Below are 24232 nucleotides of genomic sequence, written 5' to 3' on the forward strand. Positions count from 1 at the left end.
ATCTTAGCTCAAACACAGCCCGAGGAAAGGTAATGAAATTATAGAGATCTTGAATTCTTTTTTAGAGGTTTCATCACAAACATTGTAGCTTTTTTTGAACCTTGAATATCTCTTTTAGTAATTGTCCCAAAAAAGTACATTTTTTTGCTAAAGTAGTACCTGCTTATACTGGGGCAGTCCAAATGAGGTCTCTATTTGAAACCTCTCTTAATTGTGTTACACCAGAGTGGGTTTTCTGGTTTTGATCAAGAGTTACGGTTACGTTATCCTTGGGGGAAGCTGTGTGAAGCGTACACAGGGAGTCTGACCTATTTTTACAACTTCTTACAAGCCAAATTATTTCAGAAAAACATCATTTTACTTTTTAAAAATTTTGTTTTATTTTACTTTTTAAAGTAAGATCCACGGCCAACGTAGGAACTGAACATGGTCCTGAGATCAAGAGTCATACGCATTACCAACAGAGTCAGCCAGGCATCCCCCAGAAAAATCATTTTTAAAAGTGTAGCAATAGTTCTAGAACCTGTGCAAAGAGTGTATGAAGACATGATGCAGGAGGGCGTCAGGGCTCAGGGTTGCCCACGACACCAAGTGGACCTTACTGGGCTTTTGCAACCAAAGATGGGACTGAAATGCGGGCCCAAAGCAATGTGCTTAGAACGCTCCAGATGACCCAGACACCCTCAGATGGACATGAAAAAAATGTATTTACTTGTGGGCGTTCTAAAAAGCATCATATGTGATCAGGACTGTCAAATAACGTTTTAACAACCAACAATAACCTTAGCTAATTAGATAAATGAGGTTTTCATTGACTTGTATTTGATCTACTGGTATCACAGAATCTTCTAGAAGATCTACCCCTCAAGGGAACCAACTGTCAATCATTAGGGGGCTTACGGCAAGAGGAAGTGAACTTCTGTAATGCCCTGGGGTCCCTGAGACCAAGTACTCCTGGTCCAGTGCTCTCGCTGCCGGTGGTAGCATGTCCTGTAGATCCTGGGGGAGATGCTGACTTACTCAGAAGATAATGCATGTGTGTCTTTCCGCCCCTTCCCCTTGCTCTACGCTCCTCTGCCCATAGACGCTGGCACTAAAGACGGGAGGGAGAATGCGAGTGGAAGAGGGGAGGTGGGGAGATGCACGAGAAGACTCTTGAAACAAAGCGCGTGGCCAGTGGTGACTGTAGGAGGGGACTCTAGCGTTCCCCCTGCCATACTGTAGAAGTCTGAGCACAGGGTAGCGCGTGCGTGAGACCAGGCCAGTGACGCAGACAAGTGAAGGATGGGGCTATCGGCCATTTCTGCTTTGGGCGTCCTAGTTTATGAGGCCTTTCGATAATGAAGCAGAATTTCAAAGAGAATAAAGCAGGCAACAGATCTTAACCACAGTTGAAGAGACTCCATGCTTCGAGCAGGTTTTAAAACAGGTTACCCACTAAGTCACGGCTGCCTTCACTTAGGGAGGGTGTGCCGTGGTGGCATGGCTAACCAGGAGCACGGGAGAAATTTCTGCCTGCGGGGCACAGCGCAGGGAACAGACGCTCGGAGAGACAGGAACCCCAGATCTTGGCTTCATCCCCCACAGATGGAGAAGGAGAAAGCTGACTACCCTCCCCCAGGGGCTCTGGCGAAGTGTCCGCGGGATGGTGCTTGCGGGGTGCACACCCCCAGGGCACACTCAGTAAAGCAGAGCTGTTCTCACGCTTCTCAGGAGTGATTGTTCCGGCCTCCAGAAGCTGCAGACCAGGCAGGGAGGAAGCACCGCCAGCCCAGCGTGCACAGTGTCCGTGCGCGGGAGAGAAAGGGCGGTCCTCCCCGCAGCACGGATTGGTGGGCGGAATGCCTGCTGGACCTGCCCCTGCTCACCCCCAGCCAGGCACCTGCTCGGTAATTTATAGCAGCCCTGGATTAAGTCTCTGTTTTCCGCAGTGGGGTCATCTACCCCGTAGAGAAGGGAAGGTTTAACCAGTCTGGGAACCCAGGCTTAAATGACATTAAATTGCATGGTGAGAAAATGACTCCCCTTCTGACTCCTCATCCACATGCTGATGGCATGGGGTGCCGGGGGGTGTCTGAACCAGCATGGCTTTCCTATCTCTGCCTTCCTCCGGGACCCTGTGCCTGTGGCAGGTGGCTTTCTCTAGCCAGAGTTACTGGGCTTTATTTCTCTTGTGTCTATTTTTCTCTTCCCTCTCTGCTCTTCATACCAGTGAAATTTTTTTTTTAAGATTTTATTTATTTATTTGACAGACAGAGATCACAGGTAGGCAGAGCAGCAGGCGGGGCGGGGCGGGGGAAGAGGCTCCCCGCCGAGCAGAGAGTCCGATGCGGGGCTCGATCCCAGGACCCCGAGACCACGACCTGAGCCAAAGGCAGAGGCTTAACCCACTGAGCCGCCCAGGCGCCCCAAAACTGTTTTTTGTTTGTTTATTTGCTGCTGAAATACAGAATGCCCTATTTAAAGAAATGTACTTTATTTGGACCGAGGTTGATTTAGAGAAAGAAATACGGTAAAAAGTACACTACACTGGGGGCATAGCACGCGGCAGAAAGTCACGACAGTGACCGGCCAGGCCGAAACTGGGGCCCGGGGGCATCCGATGCTGTTGTCCTTTTGGGCTTCGTGGAGTCATGGGGCTTTGCAGGTGAGGCTGGGTGCAGGCAGGCGCGGTCCTTGCCCAGGGACATCGTGCGTGTTGGGGGTGCTGTTCGCCGCCGTGGGAATCCCCTGCAAAGCCGCCTGTCCATCTAAACCAAGCAGCAAACGGGCCGTGCTCACCTTAGTGCCCAGCTCGGCCCCGGCCCCAGCTGCGTCGAGCACCAGGACTGGCACCTGGTCCCTGATATCTGGCCTTCCCTGTGGGACACACACAGAAAGAAAAATGACAAAGTTGCAATCACAGACAGCAGGAATGAAAGCAGAGACCAAGAAATGACATCACAGGTCTCCACACCATCACAGAAAACATCCAGAGCCGGGAAAAAACACCTATTCCGCCCAGAATCTGGACTCCTTTGGAACCGCTGGTCAGGAGGTGGAGTTTCTTGTTCCGTGTCCCATGGGACGTGATGGGGAAAAGACCCCGGTCTTGAGAGGGTCTCGGAATCTACGGCTCATCATCTCCCGAGGCTGAGGCAATGCTTTCTCGGGCCCCAGGGTCGGGCGGTGCTGTGCACTATCTTCTCCATGCCTCAGTGAGCACACATCCCCGAGGGCCCAGGCGCTGCTGGGCTGGTTCCTCTTCTCGGAGGGGGCGTCTGTGCCGTCTCGTGGGCACAACAGAGTGGTGGGATCAGCAGCAGCATCTCGGAGGGGGTGAGTCCTGCCACAAGCGTAGAAGGCCCCTGGGTGTGCGTGTGTGTGTGTGTGCATGGAGTGTTCACGTGAGACGGATGACTGCGGAGGCGTGTACACTTTGAAATGGCCTGACTTACCCGTGGCTCCAAAGACATAAACTGGTAAGTACTGTTAATAACACTAATATCGGGGCGCCTGGGTGGCTCAGTGGGTTAAAGCCTATGCCTTCGGCTCGGGTCATGATCCCAGGATCCTGGGATCAAGCCTCGCATCAGCTCTCTGCTCCACAGGGAGCCTGCTTCCTCCTCTCTCTCTGCCTGCCTCTCTGCCTGCTTGTGATCTGTCAAATAAATAAATAAGATCTTTAAAAAAAAAAAAAACACTAATATCGGCAGCCACGTTCACTGTGTGCCTGGCAATGCCCTCACTTGTGCTAAAGATTTCGTATTAGTTGATTAAATTGTCCAATAAACCTGAGAGAGAGAGCACATGCATTATTAACCTCTCTTTATATGTGAAAACCAAGGGTTTGTTAGCTTCTCTGTCTGATAAGCCACAGTTTTGGAGTCCAAACCCAGGTTTGCTGGATCCCAGGCCTCAGAGCCCCAAAGATATGATGGTAGAAGCAGGGACACGTCCTGAGCTGCGAGTAGGAGAAAAGGGGACAACATCTTGGGACAAGGAGGGGACACAGGAAGGCTCTCTCGTCCCTCTGACAGCTGGTCCTTGATCTTGACAGGGGTCCCCAGCCTGCCTGGCCCCCGCCCTGCGAGGACCAGGCTTCCCTTCCACACCGTCTGCTTCTCCAGCGGCTTCCTCCGCCCCAGGACACAGCCAGTGGGCGCCTGGCCGACGAGAACAGCACCGGGCATCATCACCACCTCTTCGGCCGCAGCTGTGCCCACGGACACTGCTCGGGGAGGCCACGTCCCCAGTGGGCTCCTCCAGGCTCACCTGCCTCAGCCACGACCCCACCCGGGAGGCTGAGCTCAGCCCTGGCCCAGGAGCCTTGTCCCTGTCCCTGGATGACTGAGCGGAGCGTCCGAGCAGAGTGAAGCCTCCCAGGGCTCTCGGAGCACGGCCATTTGTCCAGACGGTCTGTCCAGATGGTCTCCTCAGAATGACACAAACGAATCAGAACAGTGAAGTGCGGCTGTCACTGCAGGGGTGGGGCTTCTTCTGGAGGTCCAGCAGTCTGGACAGTTCGGACCGTACCTCCTGCCTCCTCGACCCCACACCGGGAAGGGCTCCACGCAGGCCTGCGTGGGTGCACAGGCACGGACGCCCCTACCGTGGCCCAGGGCAGTCACTTCCCTTCCGTCATGCCAGGAAGAAAGAGAAAATGCGAGAAGGACCTGAGGGTGTCAGTCACCCCCGGCATCTCCCATCTGCAGGCTCTCTCTAGAGCATCTCCCTGTCTGCCTACTGCAGCCTAACGCCAAAGTCAACGGCACCGTCTCTTCTCAGAGGCATCTTAGAACAACGTGTCTTGTCCTTCCGGGAGAAAACCGTGGCTGGAGATCTAAGGCAGCAGCAAGGTGGGTCCCCCACCCTCCGTGCAGGAAAGACGGTGCTCCCTTTGGACATTTCTTTGGCTTTCAGTGTTTGGACCAGCTACGCTTGGTTCTGGGTGAAGACAGCAGGAGAGCTCGCGGTGCCTTCCTCTGGTTGCCCGGCTGACCCCAGCCCAGGGCTGCCGTGAGGACGCGCGGCGAGGTCAGCGTCAGCAGGAGCGGCTTGAAAGCCATCAGTTACCCGCTGACCACCGTGTGTCCGGAGGAGGGCGGGAGCTTTCCTGCGCGCGTCGTCTTTGGTGCACAGCCCATCTGCTGGTTGAGTTCTATCCTCTCCGGGTGGCAGGTGAGGATGTGGGGGTGAGGGACTCGCTCAACGAGCGGAAGCTAATGGGCAGCAGAGTCCGGTCTCGTCCCTGCCAGAGCAGCGAGCTCTGTGCCAGCCCCCGCCGGGCAAGGGAGGTGGGGCGGGCTCCGCGCTTCCTTAGTGAGCCTGACACGCTTCCATCTGGAGCAAGTCCGCTGGCGGACACCATCTCCTCCTAAGCAAGGCTTCCCCCCTTAGCACTCTGGGCACGTTGGGCCAGACCCTTCTCTGTGGTGCGGCCGCCCTGGGCACAGTGGGGCACTCAGCAGCTCCCTGAGCCTCTCTGCTTCCACTGGGAGCCAAAGCCATGTCTTCCCACCCCAACCAAGCCGCCACCAAAACGGTCTCTAGACATTGCCAAACATCCCCTGGGCGGGGGCAGAATCACCCCCTCATTATGACCTAAAATAATAATTCAATTTAGTTGAGTTGGACGGTTTTCATGGGAATCTTTTTGCCATTCGCTACTCGAATATGAGGGAGTGTGACGACGTGACAGGGGGCTCAGCGGGTGGAAAAACAGGCCTGGGGATGACGGACATCACCGTCCGGAAACACGACGCGCTAGTTTCCACTACCTGCGTTGAAATGGGTTTGCTCTCGTCATTATACATGATCAGAGTCTGCTGGCCTTCCTCGAAGCTTCCGGGCCTGACTTCGGAGACAAAACAGCATCGCAGCAGGCACAGCAGAGTGGCTACAATGGGACAGAGCAGGAAAATGAGCCGGGCATCTCGTGCTCAACAGAGGTTTGAACAGGACCTCGTTCTGATGACTCAGAGCTCAGCCATGAACAGACAAGGTCAACTGGGTGGTGGTCATCTCCGTAGCTATATGACAGTGAGGGTTGGGGCACATGTCGGCACTGGGTAACTATTGGTTGAATTGATCAATACCACGTGACCAAAAAAATCCTGTCATTTCTTTGAGAACCGAGCTTGCTCATTCGTGTCCTCCAAGCCTAGGAGCCCAGGTATCGGCCCATCGCTGCCCCCCCATTTCTGCGAACCACAGTGTTCATTTGTGGGGCTCATTCAAGGGACGTCCCTTGAGCACCGAGACCCAGCTCTGCTAGAACACAGGCTTAGCTGGCATCTCCCTCAGTTACAAAAGCCAATTTATTATTATTATTATTATTATTATTATTATTATTCTTTTCCTGGGTTGGTTCATTCACTCGTTCATTCAGGAAACTGCTACTAAATTCCTAGAAGCTGCTTTCGCCGGGCAGGCAGCCTGTCCGACCAGGTTGGGGACGTCTGATCTGAGTCTGAGACTCTGGTGAGCCGAGGGGTCATTCTCAAGGTGTCCCACTGATCTCTGCCATGCCTGCTCCCTGCCCCAGAGGACTGCGCACTGCTGGGAGGCTGGGGCGAGGAGCCGCCTCCCCAGGACAACACCTGCAGACCACTGACCTGCCAGCATCACAAGCGCGGCACAGGCAGGGGCCAGGGCGCCCATGAGGAGTCCAGTTCCTGTGACCACGGCTGAGGGCTCCACACACGTGCCTCCGCTGGGACAGGAACAGACCCTTACGTGGACAGTCTGCTTCTGGGAAAGTCCCTGTTTGTCTCTGATGAACAGTGGCACTGAGTAATTACCGGGCGGGAGGCTTGTCAACATTAAAAGTTCCACGGACCGACCTGCAGAAGGGAAGTGGACGCTGCGTGAGTTGACTTGCTCACTTGCTTATCTACTCAACAGAGATCGACTAAGTCCCTCCCATGCGCCACGGCTCTGTACAGAAGTTAGCCGAGTTCAAAGTTGGAGGGAAAAGGCGCCAACACCACCCTCACTTATGCCTGAGACCAGCTCCCAGTCCAGGGGTTCTCAAGACCGTGCTCAGGTCTGAAAGTGCTCTAGAAGGACCGTAGGACTCACTGAAGGCTGTGTGGTCCTAGTTATGATCCAGCACGGCAACAGGATATGGATTAAAACTGGCCAAGGGAAGAAGCATGTGGGGCAGAATCCAGAGCAGCACCAGACTCCAAGCTCTCCGTTCTCCAGCAGAGTCAGGACAGGACCTCCCAGGTCAGTAAGTGACCATATGCGTGGGGCTCTGCCAGCCAGGGAAGCTCCCCTGAGCCTTGCGTGCAGGGTCTTCAGCCAGACTCGGTCGTGTAAATCTGCTTGGCCATCCAACGGCTGACCTCGGTCCTCAGTGTTGCTGGAGATCAGCGGACGCCCACATGACCCAGAGCCCCCACCCCAAATCATGTCTGTATCTGATGGGCACAAGCCCAAGGTAAACAAAGGCATTCCTTTCAGGCAAGACATCCCAAAGGCCTAGAGCTCATCTTCCAGAAGCTGAGGGCAAAGGCCAGAGCTTGTTTGGGGCAAAGTTCAATGGTTTACGACACACTCTGTGTCTGGGAGCTGTAAACATGAGCTCACGGTTCCATCTACAAAATAGGGTACATTCTACGGACACACTGATAGAGGCTCCAAGGAGAATGTTGACAGCAGATGCCCGTGGCTTCTCCTTGGAACAGCACCCCAGGTCTTCTTTGGGAGAGCCCCCAGTTCCTGAAATCAGCCATGCAGGTCAGGAAATGCGAAGCCCAGAGCCCAACAAGAACCGGCCAATCAGCATGTCTGCCTTCCCAGCCCCAACCCACCATAACTGATGGGGCAGCTGACCAAAGCCACAAAGTGATATAAATACCTTTGCCACATACTCGGGTGAGTCCCAGGGACTCCCAGCAGCCACCCGCCACCCAGAGGAGAGCCTGCCTGGAAATAAAGGGACCCAGGGAAAGGCAGAGCCACAGGACAAACATCTTCCAGGGATGTTCCTCAAGCACCCAGACCCAGCTCTGCTAGAACACAGCCTTGACTGGCATCTCCCTCAGTTACAAAAGCCGATTTATTATTATTATTGTCATTATTATTATTATTATTATCATTATTCCTTTCCTGGGTCGGTTTGAGTCAGGTTATTTTCAGTGCTTTATCCCCAACCAATACAAAAACTCACCCCGACTTTCCCCCAGTTTCCATGTGTCTCCTGCACTTTCCCACGAATTGTCCAATTCAAACGTAAAGGGGTCGGCATAGGGCTCCAGGTCGGCATCCTCGGCCTGGAGAAGGAGGGTCTCACTCAGCGCAGACTCACAGACCTCCACGTATCGAGAACGGGGATGGAGAGCAGGGGCGTTGTCGTTGACGTCAGACAGGAAAAGCATCAGGGTCCCCGTCCCGGTCTGTGGCGGGAGGCCTGGAAATGGAATTCCAGGAGGGGTTGCTTGTTAATTGAGAGAGACCTCTCGATGCGCACATACCCCCTGAGAATGGGCAGTGTCATCCTCCCAGGAAAGGAGTCATTGCACTGAAACCACTTCCTTTTCAAGGTCATAGGCTCTCCCCTAGGTGCTTGCTCTGTTCTCCTGCTTTTCTGAAAATTCAGAGTATCCGGGAAGGGTACCTCAACAAAACACTTGCCACCTCAGATCATTTGTGGAACCAGGTAGAAAATGGAATCATTCGTTTTTCCCGGTCAGTCATGCCAGGTGTAAAGAAGGGAGTGGGGCAGGAGTGAAACGGCTGTGACATGGAGATGGAGATGTTTGGCCTTTGGCTGTGTCCATGGCCGAGTCCCGGTTGTCACCAGACACTACAGTCTTGCAATGTGTTAACCATTAGGGGACACTGGGCAGTGGGTACTCTGGACCCCACCACATTGTTCCTTCAGGTCCCTGGAAGATAGACCCCCCCCTTGCCATCTCCCCACCTCAGACTGATTTAGGAATACAGACTTAACATCTTCCTAACCAACATTCTGCTACAACATCTACGACATCATACAGCATCTACAACATCATCTATATGCATCTATCTACACCATCTACACACATCATCCACAACCTCATACAAATGGGACATACACCTACATTTCCCTTAAAACCTGGGCTTTAACTTAGAGACTCTTTAAACACAATTATTAAAGTTATTTGAGAGTTGCTGTTTATTCAACTCTGTGCTTGGGCAGGTTTCGAAGTCCAGCCTTGGGAGATCATAGAGAAAAGTGTTGTAACCCGCTCAGAGCGCTGCGCACCCTGGTTTATGACAAATTTGTCCCACACAGTCACATTTACCAGAGCGGATCAGCCATTCCAAGTACAGGGAAACTGTGCTAAACATTTGCCACACACACCAGCTTTGAGGAAGAGCTACAGAGTTGTTTTATGGAGGGATGAAACGGACATCGGGTCTGCTGGCGGCTTCCTCGCTGGCTAAATCGTCTCTTCTGAATGCATCCTGCCCCTCTCCCCAGGGCACTGGTCCTTGGTTTGCCATTTCAAAAATTATCACAAAGAGTAGTTGCCAGGATGGATGCATAGTGCTAAAAAGGTTTATTTTATTTATTTTTCCCAGTTGTGGGGAAAGATTCTCACTAGTGTTATTTCCCCTCAGGAAGCAAGGAAACACACGTCCCCCTCCCCTAATTTTGGGTAAACACTTACCATCGTCAACAGCCTGCACGATGATTGTGTAAAAGCTGTGATTTACGTAAGGGGATTCTCGGTCGATTTGCTGCGTGGTGGTAACTGTTCCTGAGAGCTCATCAACGGTCACCCAACTGGCCGGGTCGTAAGCCAGTTTGTATCTTGTAGAAGGAAACACATGCAACTTTTAAAATTAAAAAGTCACATCAAAAGGCAAATTGAAATGTATCACAGCAGACACAGATCCTATCATAAGTAAAATGGGAAATCGTAAGTGGAATCGTACGGAATTTGTCTTTCTGCGACTGGCTTATCTCACTTAGCACAACGCCCACAGGCTCATCCCCGGTGTGGCGTGCTGAAGACCGTCCTCGCTTTTCAGGGCTGAATAACATTCTGTCACACGTATATACCACGTTGGGCTTATCCGTTCATCCTTCAGTGGACGCTTGGGTGGCTTTGGCATTTCAGCTGTCGTGAATAATGCAGCTAGAACAGGGGCGTACAACTATCTCTCTGAGCCCCTGCTTTCACTTCTTTGGGCGTGTCCATACCCAGCAGCAGACATGATGGATCTTAGGGTGTCCTACCTTGAATTTTTTTGAGGAACTACCGTACTGTTTCCCACAATGGCTGCACCAACTTATATCCCCGCCAACCATGCGCAACGGTTCCAGCCTCTCCACATCCTTGCCCACACTTGATTTCCGGTTTTTTGGTAGTCGCCATCCTAAACGGTGTGAGCTGGACTTTGATTTGCATCTCCCTGCTGCCTAGTGGTGTTGCACGTCTCTCATGTGCTGGTTGGAGAAGCGTCTGTTCAAGTCCTGTGTCCGCTTCTAGATCAGGTTGCTGGTGTTCCTCTGGTGTTGTGTCTCAGGAGTTCTCGATATATTCTGGAATCAGCCCCTTCTCAGTTATAGGACTTGCAAATATTTTCTCCCATCCTGTGGGTTGCCTTTGTACTCCACAATAGTGTCTTTTCATGCACAAAATGTTTTGATTTTCATGAGGTCCAATTTGACATTTTTGTCCTTTGTTGTCTGTCTTTGGTGCCACATCCAGGAACTCATTGCCAAGCCCAGTGTCATGACGCTGTTGCCCTGTGCTTCCTTCAAATGGTTTACTGTTTTTGGTCTTACAGTTGGATCCATTTTGAGTTCATTTTTGCATATGGTTCAGGTGACCTATTTGTGTATTTGGATTTTCAAGTGAGTCTCTTACAGAAGGCATGGACTGGAATGTATAAAATTCTGCCAGTCTCTGTCTTTTGATTAAAGAGTTTAATCAATTTACGTATGAAGTAATTCTGACAGTGAGCCCTTCATCACCCTTCTCCTTTCTTGTTAGCTGTTCTGTCTCCTTACTGGCGTTTCCGTTTCGTTCACACTCCATTTCCAGGCTTTCTCCACATCCTCCTTTAGGTCTTTGAGCATTTTTAAGGCTGTTGTTTGAAAGCCTTCATCTAACCGATCTGCCATCATGTATTTTTCAGGGACGGTTTCTGATGATCTATTGTTTTTCCTTTGAATGGGCCTCACTTTCCTGTTTCATTGTGTGCCTTGTGGTTTTTGTTTGTTTGTTTGTTTGTTTCCTTGAACATTAGGCATTTGGCTCTAACGTGGGACCTCTGGGGATCAGATTCTCCGCCTTCCCAGGGTTTCTTGTTTTTCTTTATTGTTTTTATTTTATTTTTGTTTGTTCATTGGACCATCACAGGATGTCTTTGTGCTGAGGATCAGCCTTTCAACTTAATGTCATCTCAGGCCTTTCCTGACCCTTTCCCTGGGCACGCTGGCCACTCTCTGATTTTCCTCATACATGTGGTTGTTATGGAATGTCCAAGATTTCAATGTCTGGCTCCCGAAATAGGAAAAAGCAAACAAGGAAGAGGGGAAAGTGATGGCACTTGTCCATCCAATCCCCTGAAGACACTTCAGCTGGTGGGGGAGGGGGTCTGTCACATCGGGGTAGGGGCAAAACCAATGGCTGCCTTCCTCTTTGCACCCGGGAATGAAAGCAGCAGACAGTGAGCAGTGCACACATTCCTGGTATTTCAGGGACAGAGGGTTTTTGCCCACTCTGGCTCCTGCAAACTACGTTGGGCCATTCCAGGAACAGGTGCACAGCTGCTGGTCACCAGCTGAGGGTAGGGATGCGTTGCTACTATTGTGCTCAGAGCCATAATCGACCAAAATTAACTGCAATTTACCATCCAAGCGTTTCTCTGGCAGCTGCAAGCCTTCAACAGACTCCAGAGTTCCAAACTAGGTACGTGAGACAGATTCTTCCAGTGCAGTGGTCTGGGTGGAGAGACAGTCCTGGTGCTTCCCACTCTGCCATCTTCCTAGGGATTATGGCAAGTCTATGGCAAAACACTGAGCAACCCAGGTGTGTGCCCTCAGGGGAGGGGGTGAGCACAGTGCAGGCTGTGCAGACCACGGAATATTATTCAGCCTGGAAAAGGAAGGAAGGTCTGCGTCTGTAGCACGCTACCACGTGGACGAGCCTGGAGGACGCCATGCTCAGTGAAATACATGATCACAGAAAGACAAATACCGTACGATTCTCTTCTGCAAAGCACTTCGAGTAATCAGGTCCACAGAGACAGAAACGAGCATGGTGGTTGCCAATGTCTGGGGAAGAGAAATGGCAGGGGTTCTTGTTTCATGGGGACAGTTTCAGTTTTATAAGACCAAGAAGTTCTGGAGACGGACGGTTGGGAATGACTGCACAATATGAATGTGCTTAATGCCACTGAACTATACACTTAAAAATAGCTAGAACAGTAAACTTTTTGTTAAATATATTTTACCACAATTAAATTTAAAAAAGAAAGAAAGAAAGAAAACAAAACTTCTGTTGTCCAGAAGCCAGAGGGCTGCCCTTTGGTAAAAAGGGACCTAGAAACACATCAATTATTTTAGTACAAGGAAACTGTATAAAAGCGATGTGTGCTAAGTGCAAGGGGACATGAACGCATGAGCTCCCCTGTGGGGGGTGGTGGGATCAGAGGCAGCTACAGAAGGAAGGAGGCTCTGAACGTGGGCCAGCGGGCCTTCTCCTGGTGGCTTCTGGTGTTTTCATAACTGGTGGCGTCAACCTCTCACCCGCTCGCCACAGGGCAGGCGCCCAACAGGAACGAACAGGTCGTTTCCATTGAAACGACCCCCTCCCCGTTCCTCTCTTCTCACCTTACCGGGCCGGCCGCTCTGTCTGGATCTGTAGCATTGAAAACTCCCAGCTGAATTCCAGGCCCGGCGCCGTCGACCTCGCTGACGACAAAGCTCCGGGGGTGAAAGGCTGGCGGGTCGTTGGTGTCCATCACCTGCACGCTCACAGTGGCGCTGGCCGCCACCCCCCCTGGCCCCCGGACCCGGCCCCCCTCGCAGGGGAAGAGCAGCTCCTCGTTCTCCATGGCGATGACGAGGCTTCGTGCAGGGCGCGTTTCATAATCCAAGGGCTGCGGGACCCAGAGACAGGGTTTCATGAGCACCTGCTGCTTCCCTGGGGAGGACGCTCCGCACGGGGCCGCGCACACCCGAGCATGTGGCTTTGCGTTTCATGTATTATTGACGCTGTCTTTGGTAATGATCAAAAGGCAGTTGCCGGCCCATTTTTAAATCGCTTACAGAGTTCTGTTTTTTTTGGGTTTTTATTTTCCTCCCCCTCTCTGGGTTGAAAAGAGCCATCATCCATCAGAGAGAAATGAAAAATGCAACAAAAACCATAACCTAATGAAACATTAATGGGGCAACTCGGCTGCAAAAAAAGAAAAAAAAAAAAAACACAGGAGCTTAAGGAAATACAGAAATTAATGATCACAGTTGCTCATGGTGCAGAGTGGGCAGTGACTTAAAAGGACTGAACAGCTAGGAGTATGTGAGATATTCTGTCCCGGCATCTGGCTCGGAGCTCCCCTGAGCACTGCTGTTCACAGCATGGTTGGGGCCCACGGGCGTCGCCCAGCACCCTATTCCTCCGACAGGCCGGAGCCCAGGCCCCACCCCTGACCCTCTGACCCAGGACTGTCTTTGAACCTGATCTTTGAACCTCCAGGGGATGCCTGATCCCAGGTTGACTCGCCCACCCGACCCAGGAGCACCGGTCACTCCAGGGTCTAGCTGAGAGCAGTAGAGTGACCACCTTCGTCAGAACCCCTCCTCCAGCTGTGTGACTTCGTGAAAACAACCCAACCTCTCTGGGCTTTGGTTCCTTGTTGGTGAAAGGAGAAAATACTACTTTTCTGTGGGGCCAGCTTGTCCTCAGGCGCACCAGGCGAAGTGCCAGGAGCCCACAGGACTTGTAGGGGCCCAGGTACACCTTGGAATGACTTTTAGACTCCGAAGAAAAACATGATCTCTCAGGATGAGAGAAAATGTCTTAAAAATTTTTATTTGAATCTACATAAATCTATTTTGCCTGCATAATTCTATATATAAATCCATTTTGCCTCAAACAGAAAAAATTAAATGTTGAAGAACCTGGCACCATGTCAAAAGTCATTTTCAGTATTGGTATTATTTTGGTGGGAGGAGCCATGAAGACAGAAGGGCCAAGGGCCTGGGGCAGCTGGCGGTCCTGACCCAGCCTGCCCTCCTCGCTGGGCACCACTGGATACACAACACACCCCAGCTCACGTGCTTGGCACCCAGCAGGCATCCCCCAGCGCCAGCTCCCACCTCGCTCCCGGGACTCCTGCGAAGAGAGGCCCCGGCACTGCAGCTACCTGGCAGGGCCCCCCCGCCCACGACCCCCGACGGCCTTACCTTGATCACATTTAAAATCCCTTCATTGGTCTCGGGGTCAGTCAGAATGTCAAAATGTCCCTCTTCGTTGCCATTCAGTATGTGAAATCTTACTCTCCAGGCTGACGTAAATGGCAAGTCCCCATCTCGGACCGGGAGACGTAACACACTCGGGCTTGTGCGGCCTTCGGAAATCTGAATCCTGTACTGGGGGAGGCAACCGTCGTGCCCGCGCCGTGGAGGTAGAGACACACAATTGAAAAAGAAAGCAGGGAAGAAAACGTAAGCCCTCCGCCCGGGAACGTGGAAATGTTACTTCCCTTGCTCTGGAACTTGACCTCGAGCGATCTGAAGCTCCACCTGATCCCACCCACACCGCAAGCCTCTCTTCCTTCTCCCGGTGACTCAGTGACTCGTGTCTGCAGCTGAGCAGCTTTCAAAGTCCTCTGAACTCCTACTCGATGCACTGTTTTCCCTAGAATCTTTAACATCATAATGGACATCCAAGTTTACGCTGTTAAAAAACGTAGCTCTTCTCAAATAGAACTCTTATGCTGGCTTAGATGAGGACAATCATTTTTCTAACATATGTAGATCTGTAGTTTGTTAGTGCTCTCGGTGACAAGATAATTTCTCGTTGACACATACGTGGAAAAAAGGACTTATTTTCCCCACCCTCGGTCTTGAGAGCAGAGCTTTTGACTAAGCCAGAGAAGGATTTCAAAACAAGGTTCAATATGTTTTAGTTATTCTGTACTGTTTGGCAAAGTGTTTTCATTTGAAAACATTTCAGCTTTTCTGTATAATTTTTTTAAGATTTTTTTTTTTTTAAGTAAGCTCCACACCCAGCATGGAGCCCAGGGTGGGGCTCGAACTCACGACCCTGCGATCAAGACGTGAGCTGAGATTATGAGTTGGACACTTAACCGACTGAGCCACCGAGGTACCCCGTGGGTATACAGATTTTACATTTTTTTTCAAATGATACTTTTTGAAAATAATTGTTTGTAGCATTTATCAATATTCAACAAAGGCTCCAACATGCCAGATTCTATCTTAGGTGTGTGAGCGGGATCCGCAAAACTCCATCCCCAGGGAGCAGATGAGTGTGTGTGTGTGTGTGTGTGTGTGTGTGTGTGCGCGCGCACGCACGTGTGCGCATTGGGTAGGGACTGTGGATGGGATGTTGTGTTGGGGATTGAACTCGGTTGTTGGGAAAGGTCTCACTGAGAGAGGTCAGGAGAAAGAAGTAAAATGGATATTTTTCTTTTAAAAATGCAAATGAAAGAGCAAAAAACATGAACTAGGAAACCAGTCCTGAGTGTTTTTAGCAATCTTGCCTATCTCAAGGGATGCGGCATTTCCAAATGATCTGCCACAACGGGTTCCAGGGCTTTCTTCAAGCACGGGGATTGGCAGCGTGTGAAATCCCGTGTGGAGCCCTATATAGAAATCTTCCCTATTCCAGAACTCCAGATGTTGTAGGAAAAGCTCAGGTCTAGCTTCTCACCCCGGCGGCGAGCCTGCCCTCCAGGGGATGCCGGGCAATGGCGGCAGACATTCTGGGCTCTCATGCCTGGGAGGTGCCCCTGGCATCTCATCTCGTGGGCAGAGGTCAGGGTCGGCTGCCCAGCATCCTGCAGAGCACCGGGCAGCCGACCCTGACCCCGCGACCACAAACTCCCCGTCCCGGGTCACTAGTGCAGACCTGGGAGACTTCCCTGCCACGCGAGCACGGAGTCCCCCTCTTTCCCCAGTGCCTCGGCGTCCCCGTCTGTAGGACAGACATCACGTGCGAGTCCCGCCAGTTCCAGACGGAAGCACGCACGTGAGCGTTCCGAGCACAGTATTCGGCTCAAAACAGTAAAAGGACACGTGAGCTCACAAGTCTGTAACTCAATGATTCTCTGTCAGGACGGGGGACGCCTCCATCTCGTTTGAGTGATCTTGGAGAGCGACGTGTATCCTGGGGGCTACGGAGAATTCCGGAGCTGAGCTGGGGACTGAGCTGGGGACTCGGGGTCGGGGATGTGGCATCTCGGGCCGTCCAGGTGCCTTACGTTCTCCCGGGTGAACGTGGGCCGGTGGTTGTTGCCTTCTTGCACGTTCACGTGAACTGTGGCCGTGGACGTCAAGGGAGGTTCTCCCAAATCCTTCGCTCCAACAAGCAGAGTAAACCGCGGAGCAGTCTAGGTGGGAAGGACAGGAACAGTCAAGCCCTCACATACAGCAAAGGGAGGTATTAATAAAGTAATAATGCACTATTGCAAATTCAGTAGCAAGGCCAGCCACAGGGGGTTTTCCACTATAAACATAAATCTTAAGTCTGGGCTCTGAGACCAAGAACACATCTCATTTTTTCAAAATAATAAATTCCACATAACCTCATAATCTAAGCATCCTGACAGCTGCATTTCTCCGCTAATCGGGTCAATCTGGAAGCCGCTTTCTTTCAGTGATGGCGTTTGAGAAATAAGGAAGTAAAGGACTTGAGAGTTTGGAGTATTTTCTTCATCCAAATCAACTGTTAACATCTTGAAGATAGGTTGACCTGGAAAGAATTGTTTTAATGTTTACTATCGACCAAAAGAAGCCTGACAAACCAATGGAATGATGATTTTTTGCTAAATGGCATTGAGACATCCACCAGAATGGATTAAATATTTAAATGTAAAATCAAACTGTGGATATGCTATAAAAAAATAAAGAGGGATATTCAAATAGTCAAAAGAACTTCCTCTTTTTTTAAGATTTTATTTATTTATTTGAGAGAGAGAGAAAGAGTGCACATAGAGGGAGAGGGAGAAGCAGACCCCTGCGAGCAGGGAGCCCAACATGGGACTCAGACCCAGGACCCTGGGATCATGACCTGAGCCGAAAGAAGACGCTTGCCCGACTGAGCCACCCAGGCGCCCCTAAGTAGTCACGAGAACTTTCTAATCATGATTGCAAATGCAGAAGACGTAAAGGAGAGCATTGACAGAGCACACAGATTTTTAAGTGTGTGCCAAAAAGAACTATGTAGACAACATTAAAAAAGAAATGATAAACCAGGAAAACATATTTAAAATATACATGGCAGACATAAACATTTTTAATACCGAATGAGAAGGTTAAAAATCAAGAAGAAAAACAACAAGCACACAAACAGAAATGGACAAAGGAAAGAGCCGTGTATCTGTTCGATACACAGAAGTGGACAAACGTGCGAGCATTTAATGATCAAAGACGAGCCCTGTGCCAGGTGCCCTCAGAGGTTGCCGGTGGAACCCTTAAATTGTGTGTGCGGTCAGAACCAGCCGCTCTACTCCTCTAAATTGTGACCAGTGAGTAATGCTTCAGTGGACACAGATTTAGCTCAAAGATGTTCACTGAAGCATATTTCGTGAAGATAACAAAAAGTGGAAATAGTGCATCAATGTCTAACAATAGGAGATTAGTTAAAAAACCTTAAGCACATCCATGAAATAAAATATTACATAATCAGATGCTGAGGGGGTACACGGTTAGGTTACAAACAGTAAATTTGCCCGTTTAGAAAAGAAAATTCATAACTATACAAGTATGAAAAAACACCCGCACATTTGTAAATATTTCATATATACTCATATACATTTGGCACTATGATAAAGATGAAAAATGCATAATTAATTATATCTGAAATCGGAGAATATATACACATAGATAAATACATAGTGTGTGTACACACACACACATATAAAATTCAAAGAAAAATACTGAAAGAATAAAAACTAAAACATGGATGGTACTTACCTCTAATTGCAAGTATTAAATCTACTTTCTAGTTCTGTCTTAATTTCTTGGAATTTTTCCAAATTTTCTGAAGCCTCTTTTGTGAAATAAATAATGCTTTTCTGTTATGAAAGTAGATGCACATTCTAGTGAGACTGGTTTGGATTTAAAGACTCACAGACTCTGCAGCTCAGAAACTTGAGATGTCATCTCGTTGCCTTTTTCCAGGAGAGAAGTTTACAGAGATATCCAGGAAGGCGCCGTTCCACTCTGCCTTTCCCCCTCAGTGCATCTGACTTATTTGAGACTGGCCTTCACATATCAGCTCTTGCAACAGACACAATTTCCATCTCATTTTATTGCCCATACAAAACGACGCTTACAGACCTCCAAGCATTCTGCTCAAAACCAGAGCCTGCCACCTTTGGGATGTGAACAGTAACATTTCTCCCAAAAGACAAGGAGGATCGGGCACCACACCAGCATCGAAGCCGGGGGACCAGAGAGGCCCCGCGGGGAGAGGAAGCCCTCGCGCCCTGGTCTCACACACCTGCCATGTGGTTCTCCTTCACACTGATGTTGAATTCCTTCTCAGGAAACTGGGGTGCATGATCATTCACATCACGGATCCTAATGTTGAAAATCAAGGAATTATCCAAGAGCTTTCCCGTAAAGCGATCCATGATGTCAAAGTAAACCTGGGAAGCAGAAAGCGAAGTTAATGTTGTGGGATCGTTTGCTTGATGGCACGGTACATGTTAATGTCCTCGCGTGTTCCGCGTCCTCTCCTGCACAAGCTGCAAAGTTTCTGGGGCCAGAGACCACGTCATTGCTGTCTTTCACCACATGACCCCAGGGACTGAGCACAGTGCTGGCATGGATGAGGTGCTCAGTAAATATTAGTTATGATCGGGTTCTGATCTCAGTCTTTCTACCCGGGTAAACGTAGCCACCTTGTTTAGGAGCCTCTGTTTCTGCTGTTGGTGCTGTCATGAGAATACAGACGCTGACCAATACTGCGGAGACACCATGGCGAGCAGACATTAGAAGTTCTGGGAAAGGGGAACTGAAAGTAACCAGCCCAGCTGTTGACATATTGTGGGTTCTGGAGTGATTAGTGATGTCACTTCTGTGCTTGAAGAAGGAGGGTCCACTTGTCTCAAACATGCCACGAGAAGTCTTTCCTCTCAAAAGATCTCAAAGGTATACTACGGGCTTCTCACTTCGGTTTCTTAAGAACTTTAAAAAAAAAAAAAAAAAGGAACAAATTGGGACGCCTGAGTGGCTCAGTCGGTTAGGCATCAGACTCTTGATTTCGGCTCGGGTCACAATCTCAGGGTCAAGGGACCCAGCCTTGTGTGGGGCTCGTACACAGCCGGGAGTCTGCTTGGGATTCTCTCTCTCTGCCCCGCCTGTCTCTCTGTCTCTTTGTCTCTCTCTCTCTAAAATAAATAAATAAATCATTTGAAAAGGAGCAAATTAGACTCAAACAGAGAGAAGGAAATAATAAAGATAAAAACAAGATATCAGTAAGATTCAGAATAGCAAAACAAAGTCAACACAACCAAAAGCTGGTTGCCTTCCCATATACAGTTTGGTTTCAGCTTGTTGAGATCGATGCAAAGGTCTGCTAGTCTTTCAATTAGTCTAGAGAACTTATAGATAAATTTGGGAAGAATTATGCCTTTAATACTCAATCTTTCAATCCGTAAATATAGTCTGTTTTTTCGTTCAACTAGGTCTTCCTTGGTTTCTTTCATTTGTGTTTTATAGCTTTAAGTAAACAGATCCTACACAGATTTTAGATTTATGTCTAAGCACTTCATTTGTTTTGGTGATATTATAAATGATACTGCTTTTAAAACATTGACTTCCACTGGTATATACAAATACAATTGATTTTTATATATTAACTTTATTTCCTGGGACCTTGCTAAAATTGATTTTCAAATGTTAAAAATAGGCAAAGGATTTGAACAGACAAATATCTTTTTCTCCAAAGATATACAGATGGCAAATAATTCCTCATTCCTTTGGCGGTTTCTTACAAAACAAAACATCCTCTAATGGTGCAAACCAGCAATCATGTTCCTTGATATTTATGCAAAAGCGTTGAAAACTTACGACCACACAAAAACCCGCACGCAGATGTCTAAAGTGGCTTTATGCATAATCATCAAACACGGAGGCAACCGAGATGTCCTTCACTTGGTGAATGGACAAGCTGCCGTGCGTCCAGATGGTGGAGCGTTATCCCGCACTAACAGGACCTGCAGGACTCTGCAGTGCACCCTGCTAAGTGAGGGAAGCCGGTCTGAGCAGGCCGTATACACCCCGTATGACTCCAACCATGTGACATCCTGGACAAGGCAAAATAGGGAGACAGCAAAAGGATCGGGGTTGCCGGGGGCTCAGGAAAGAGGGATGGATGGACAATGGAGAGGCTGGGGGAACTGTTAGGGCAGTGAAAATACTCTGTGTTGTACTGTAAGGGTGTATACGTGTCATAGACAGTTTGTCCAAATGCATAGAGTGGGCAGCCCCGGAAGTGAGCCCTAATGGGAGCGTATCGTATTGGCTCAAACGCTGTCGTAAATGTACAGCAGCGATGCACCACGTTAGTGAGAAGGGGACCTGTGGGGGGGACTGAGGGGGAGCAGGCGCTCTGTACTATCCACTCTCCTCTTCCATCAACCTAAACAGCTCTAAAAAGAAAGTATTAATTTTAAAAAGTCCCTACGTATAAAATAAAAAGCGGGCAACCATATCTACGATTTATTTTTGTTTTTCTAAATAAAGAACGCCTCACAAATTTGCCTGCCATCCTTCCAAGGAGCGATGGTAATCTTCTCTGGATCATTCCAGTTCTAGTCTACATGCTACCGAAGTGAGCGCCGTATAAATACTTTCAAAAAGTGATTTATCTATTTATTTGAGAGAGAGAGCCAGGTGGGGAGAGGCAAAGGGAGAGGGAGAAAAGTCACAAGCAGACGCCCCACTGAGCGCGGAGCCCGCTGCAGGGCTCCATGCCAGGACCCTGAGATCACGACCTGAGCCGAAATCAACAGTCAGACTCTTAACCCACTGAGCCACCCAGTATATATAACAGATGTTACGTATTATATATTGGGACCCTCAGTAATTGTTATATGTTGTCACCACAATATATGTATTATATATTACATATATTACGTATATTATATAATATATTACATGTGTTATGCATATTATATATCACACATATACATAATATAATATACATACATAATAATATATACATAACATATGTGATGTGTTATAGAATATACATAATACATGTGGTTTACATGTTAAAGTAAGTCTGATGCGACTTGCCGCTGAGTCTCTGCTGCTCTCGGATGAACAGTGGTTTTTTTTGTAGAAAGGTGAAAAGACTGTGGGGGGTCAGCGCTGAGGCCAGAGTTCAGAGTCCCAGAAAAAGAGTGAGCAGGAGGGACGTCGCGCGCGGAGTCGCTCTCCAGGCGGAGGACAGTCTGCTCTGGGAACGGTGCTTCCTCGCGGGCTGTCTGCTAAGGGACATGGAGCAAGCACGGGGTTTGTTCCGGGGAAGCGGCTTCAGCGAGGCCCAGGACCGAGCTCCTCCGCCGACCCCCTCCTCCCTTCCTTGCAGAAGCCCGGGAGGGAGGCATTGTTGGCGCCCCACTGCGCGCCACGGAGAGGTTCCGTGGCTGTCCACACTCGGCGCAGCCCAGATTCAAGTCCAAGTAGCTGCGGACTTGGCTGTCCCAAGCCCACAGCCACCCAGAGCCCAGAGCCGGCAGCTTCAGCTCCCGGGCTCTCGGCCCCCTCCAGCCTCAGGCAGCAGCCCGCCCCTTTCCCCAGAGCCCACGGGGTCTCTGCCGCACCGACCTCCCTGGGCCTCTTTCCTGCAGACTTGTCGGCTTCCCCTCATCAGCCTCCACCATGGTGGTCCCCACAGCGCTCCCGCAACAGTGGCCGGGGCCCCAGGCTCTCCGGGGTTAGCTGTCTCCTGTCCCCTCAAGACCACTGAACTGGTCTGTTCCGGGGAATGCAACATACATTTTTAAATTTCTGTGCAAGCAAATTGGCTTCTCGCACGCCATCTCCGCAGGCTCCTGTATAATTTATGGCCGCGCCGGGAACTCGGCTCCCGAGTCACGCGGACGTCTGGCTCTGACACGGCGCCAACTGCAAGGCTTCCACTTAAAAATAAGCACTGCCTGTTTGTTTTGGGTTTATTATCTTACATTCCATTTATGATCCTAAAAGCCACATCAGAGACCGTCAGTTCTCTGGGACGCCTGGGAGGCCCAAGTGCTGTTTACGCCTTGGCAAGACGCTCAGAACTTCCGGGGACTCAGAATCGCAGCGGGGAAAGGGAAGGTCATGGATGTCGTCTGCATTGGAAAGGGTTTTCAGCCTTTTGTTACAGACTCAAAGATTTACCTCCTGGGATGACACACTGCAGTGTGGTGGCGTTCCGGGGGGAGGGGGGTGTACGACCACCGAAATGACAGGGCGGGTCAGGTGCTCTTGGTCACAGACGAGCACACGGGAGAAAAGGCACACACGCTAGACGAGGCCCCTTGTACGCGTCGGTGCAAGAAGGCGGCGAGGAGTGTGTCGGCGTGAAGGCCCGCCGGGGATTCGAGGAATATCGAAGAACGACTTTGCTGCGTGTGTTTGTATCCGATGGCACTGAGCATGTTCTGATATAAACGGGTGAGATCCTGCCCAGAGATTCAGACTCGTCCCCCTTCCGGCCGCGTCGCATCTTGCGGCAGAGCTCGGCGGCCGCCGTGGCGCTCTCACAGGCTTACGGAATTATCAAGAAGTGAGCCCCTCCCCGCCCCCCCCACCCCAAACACAAGCTTTTCATGGTTTTGGCTAATTCTCACGCCCCAGGAGCACAGCAGTGCTACTGGGAAGGCCCTTTTGCCCACCCTTGGGCTGACGTCGCTTCTAATAGACGCTGGCTTTACGCGCGGCGAGAGCCCGTAGCAGGCATCCTTCTGCAGAGGCAGTGGCTGAGCTGGAAGGCCCGGCCTGGGCGGTGTCCCTGTGACCCCGGCTTAGCCCACTCTTCACGGCTGGCGACCTGCTCATCAGCCTGTTTCTGTCTTCCTGGAGAGTCTGTTAACCTCTGCTTGCTAGTTTCCTCTCTCTGCTATGACAACCAGGTGCCTCCCAACAAAACGTGCTGTCCCGTGCTTCCGGGGACAAGACCTGCAATCCGGGTCAGCAGGCTGGGTTCCCTCTGGTCCGAGCCTCTCCCCCAGCTGCTGGGGACGTCCAGCAATCCCAGTGTCCTCTGCCTATGGATGTGTCACCCCGTCTCTGTCGTTCTCGCCTCTGTCCTCTGGGTCCAAACCTCCCTCCCTTTGGAAGGATGCCAGTGCCTGGATTCGGACCCACCCTAATCCAGTATGACCTCACCTTAATTTGATGATGTCTACAAAGACCCTATATCCCGATGTGGTCATATACCAGGGGTAGGACTTGAAGCCATCTTTTTAGAAGACACAGTTCAACCCACAACACTTGGAGGCAGACACTACATTCTGCTGGGCTCATTCATTCATCCAACATAATGGGCTGAAGACCTACTGTGTGCAGAGCCCTATTCCCGACTCGGGGAAATGCGTGCCTGGGGGGAGATGGACCACCGGCAGAGAACCAAGCACGTTTCCGGCCTACAGCTCAGGTGGTGAGAAGTCATGGAGGCCTGAGACAGAGCCACAGGGTTGGGGCCCACCTCCACATCCCCACCTTGTGTCCTCCCTCGTGGAAGTTCACAGTCAGATGAGGGGCCAGCTAGCACGGATTACAGAATTTGATGTAAAACGACGGCTTCCATTGCAGTTGGGGCCATCGGATCGCAGGTGTGAGCTCACCCAGCAGGTCCAAGCACAGGTTTGGAAATCCTGATGGAACAGGACACGTGTGGACGTCGCTCATGTCCCCACATTTTCCCACTTGCTCTGACTGTTCGTTCCCTGGGACCTCTGTGGGACATGCGGAGCTTTTCCATTTGGGCCTCACATGTCAGAAAACACTCCCGTGGACTTGGCTGAGGCATGACCAGCTTCCAGCAAAAAGTCCCAT

General features: G+C 50.4%; 1 protein-coding gene across 1 annotated transcript in view; it reads right to left on the bottom strand.

The window, feature by feature from the left end:
• Window positions 1-5645: 5645 nt before the first annotated feature.
• The window catches only part of LOC111141498 (cadherin 26), a 29029-nt gene continuing 10442 nt past the window's right edge, over window positions 5646-24232 (bottom strand). Inside the window, exons 5-13 of the mRNA XM_022494103.1 lie at window positions 18678-18825; window positions 16759-16925; window positions 16435-16563; window positions 14396-14581; window positions 12821-13089; window positions 9645-9787; window positions 8159-8398; window positions 6597-6824; window positions 5646-5878 (exon numbers count right to left, since the gene is read on the bottom strand). Coding sequence (XP_022349811.1) covers window positions 5646-5878; window positions 6597-6824; window positions 8159-8398; window positions 9645-9787; window positions 12821-13089; window positions 14396-14581; window positions 16435-16563; window positions 16759-16925; window positions 18678-18825 — 1743 coding nt within the window. The remainder of the gene's footprint in view (window positions 5879-6596; window positions 6825-8158; window positions 8399-9644; window positions 9788-12820; window positions 13090-14395; window positions 14582-16434; window positions 16564-16758; window positions 16926-18677; window positions 18826-24232) is intronic.

This window comes from Enhydra lutris, unplaced genomic scaffold (assembly GCF_002288905.1).
Source record: "Enhydra lutris kenyoni isolate GAN:26980312 unplaced genomic scaffold, ASM228890v2 scaffoldscaffold6, whole genome shotgun sequence".
Classification (NCBI taxonomy): domain Eukaryota; kingdom Metazoa; phylum Chordata; class Mammalia; order Carnivora; family Mustelidae; genus Enhydra; species Enhydra lutris.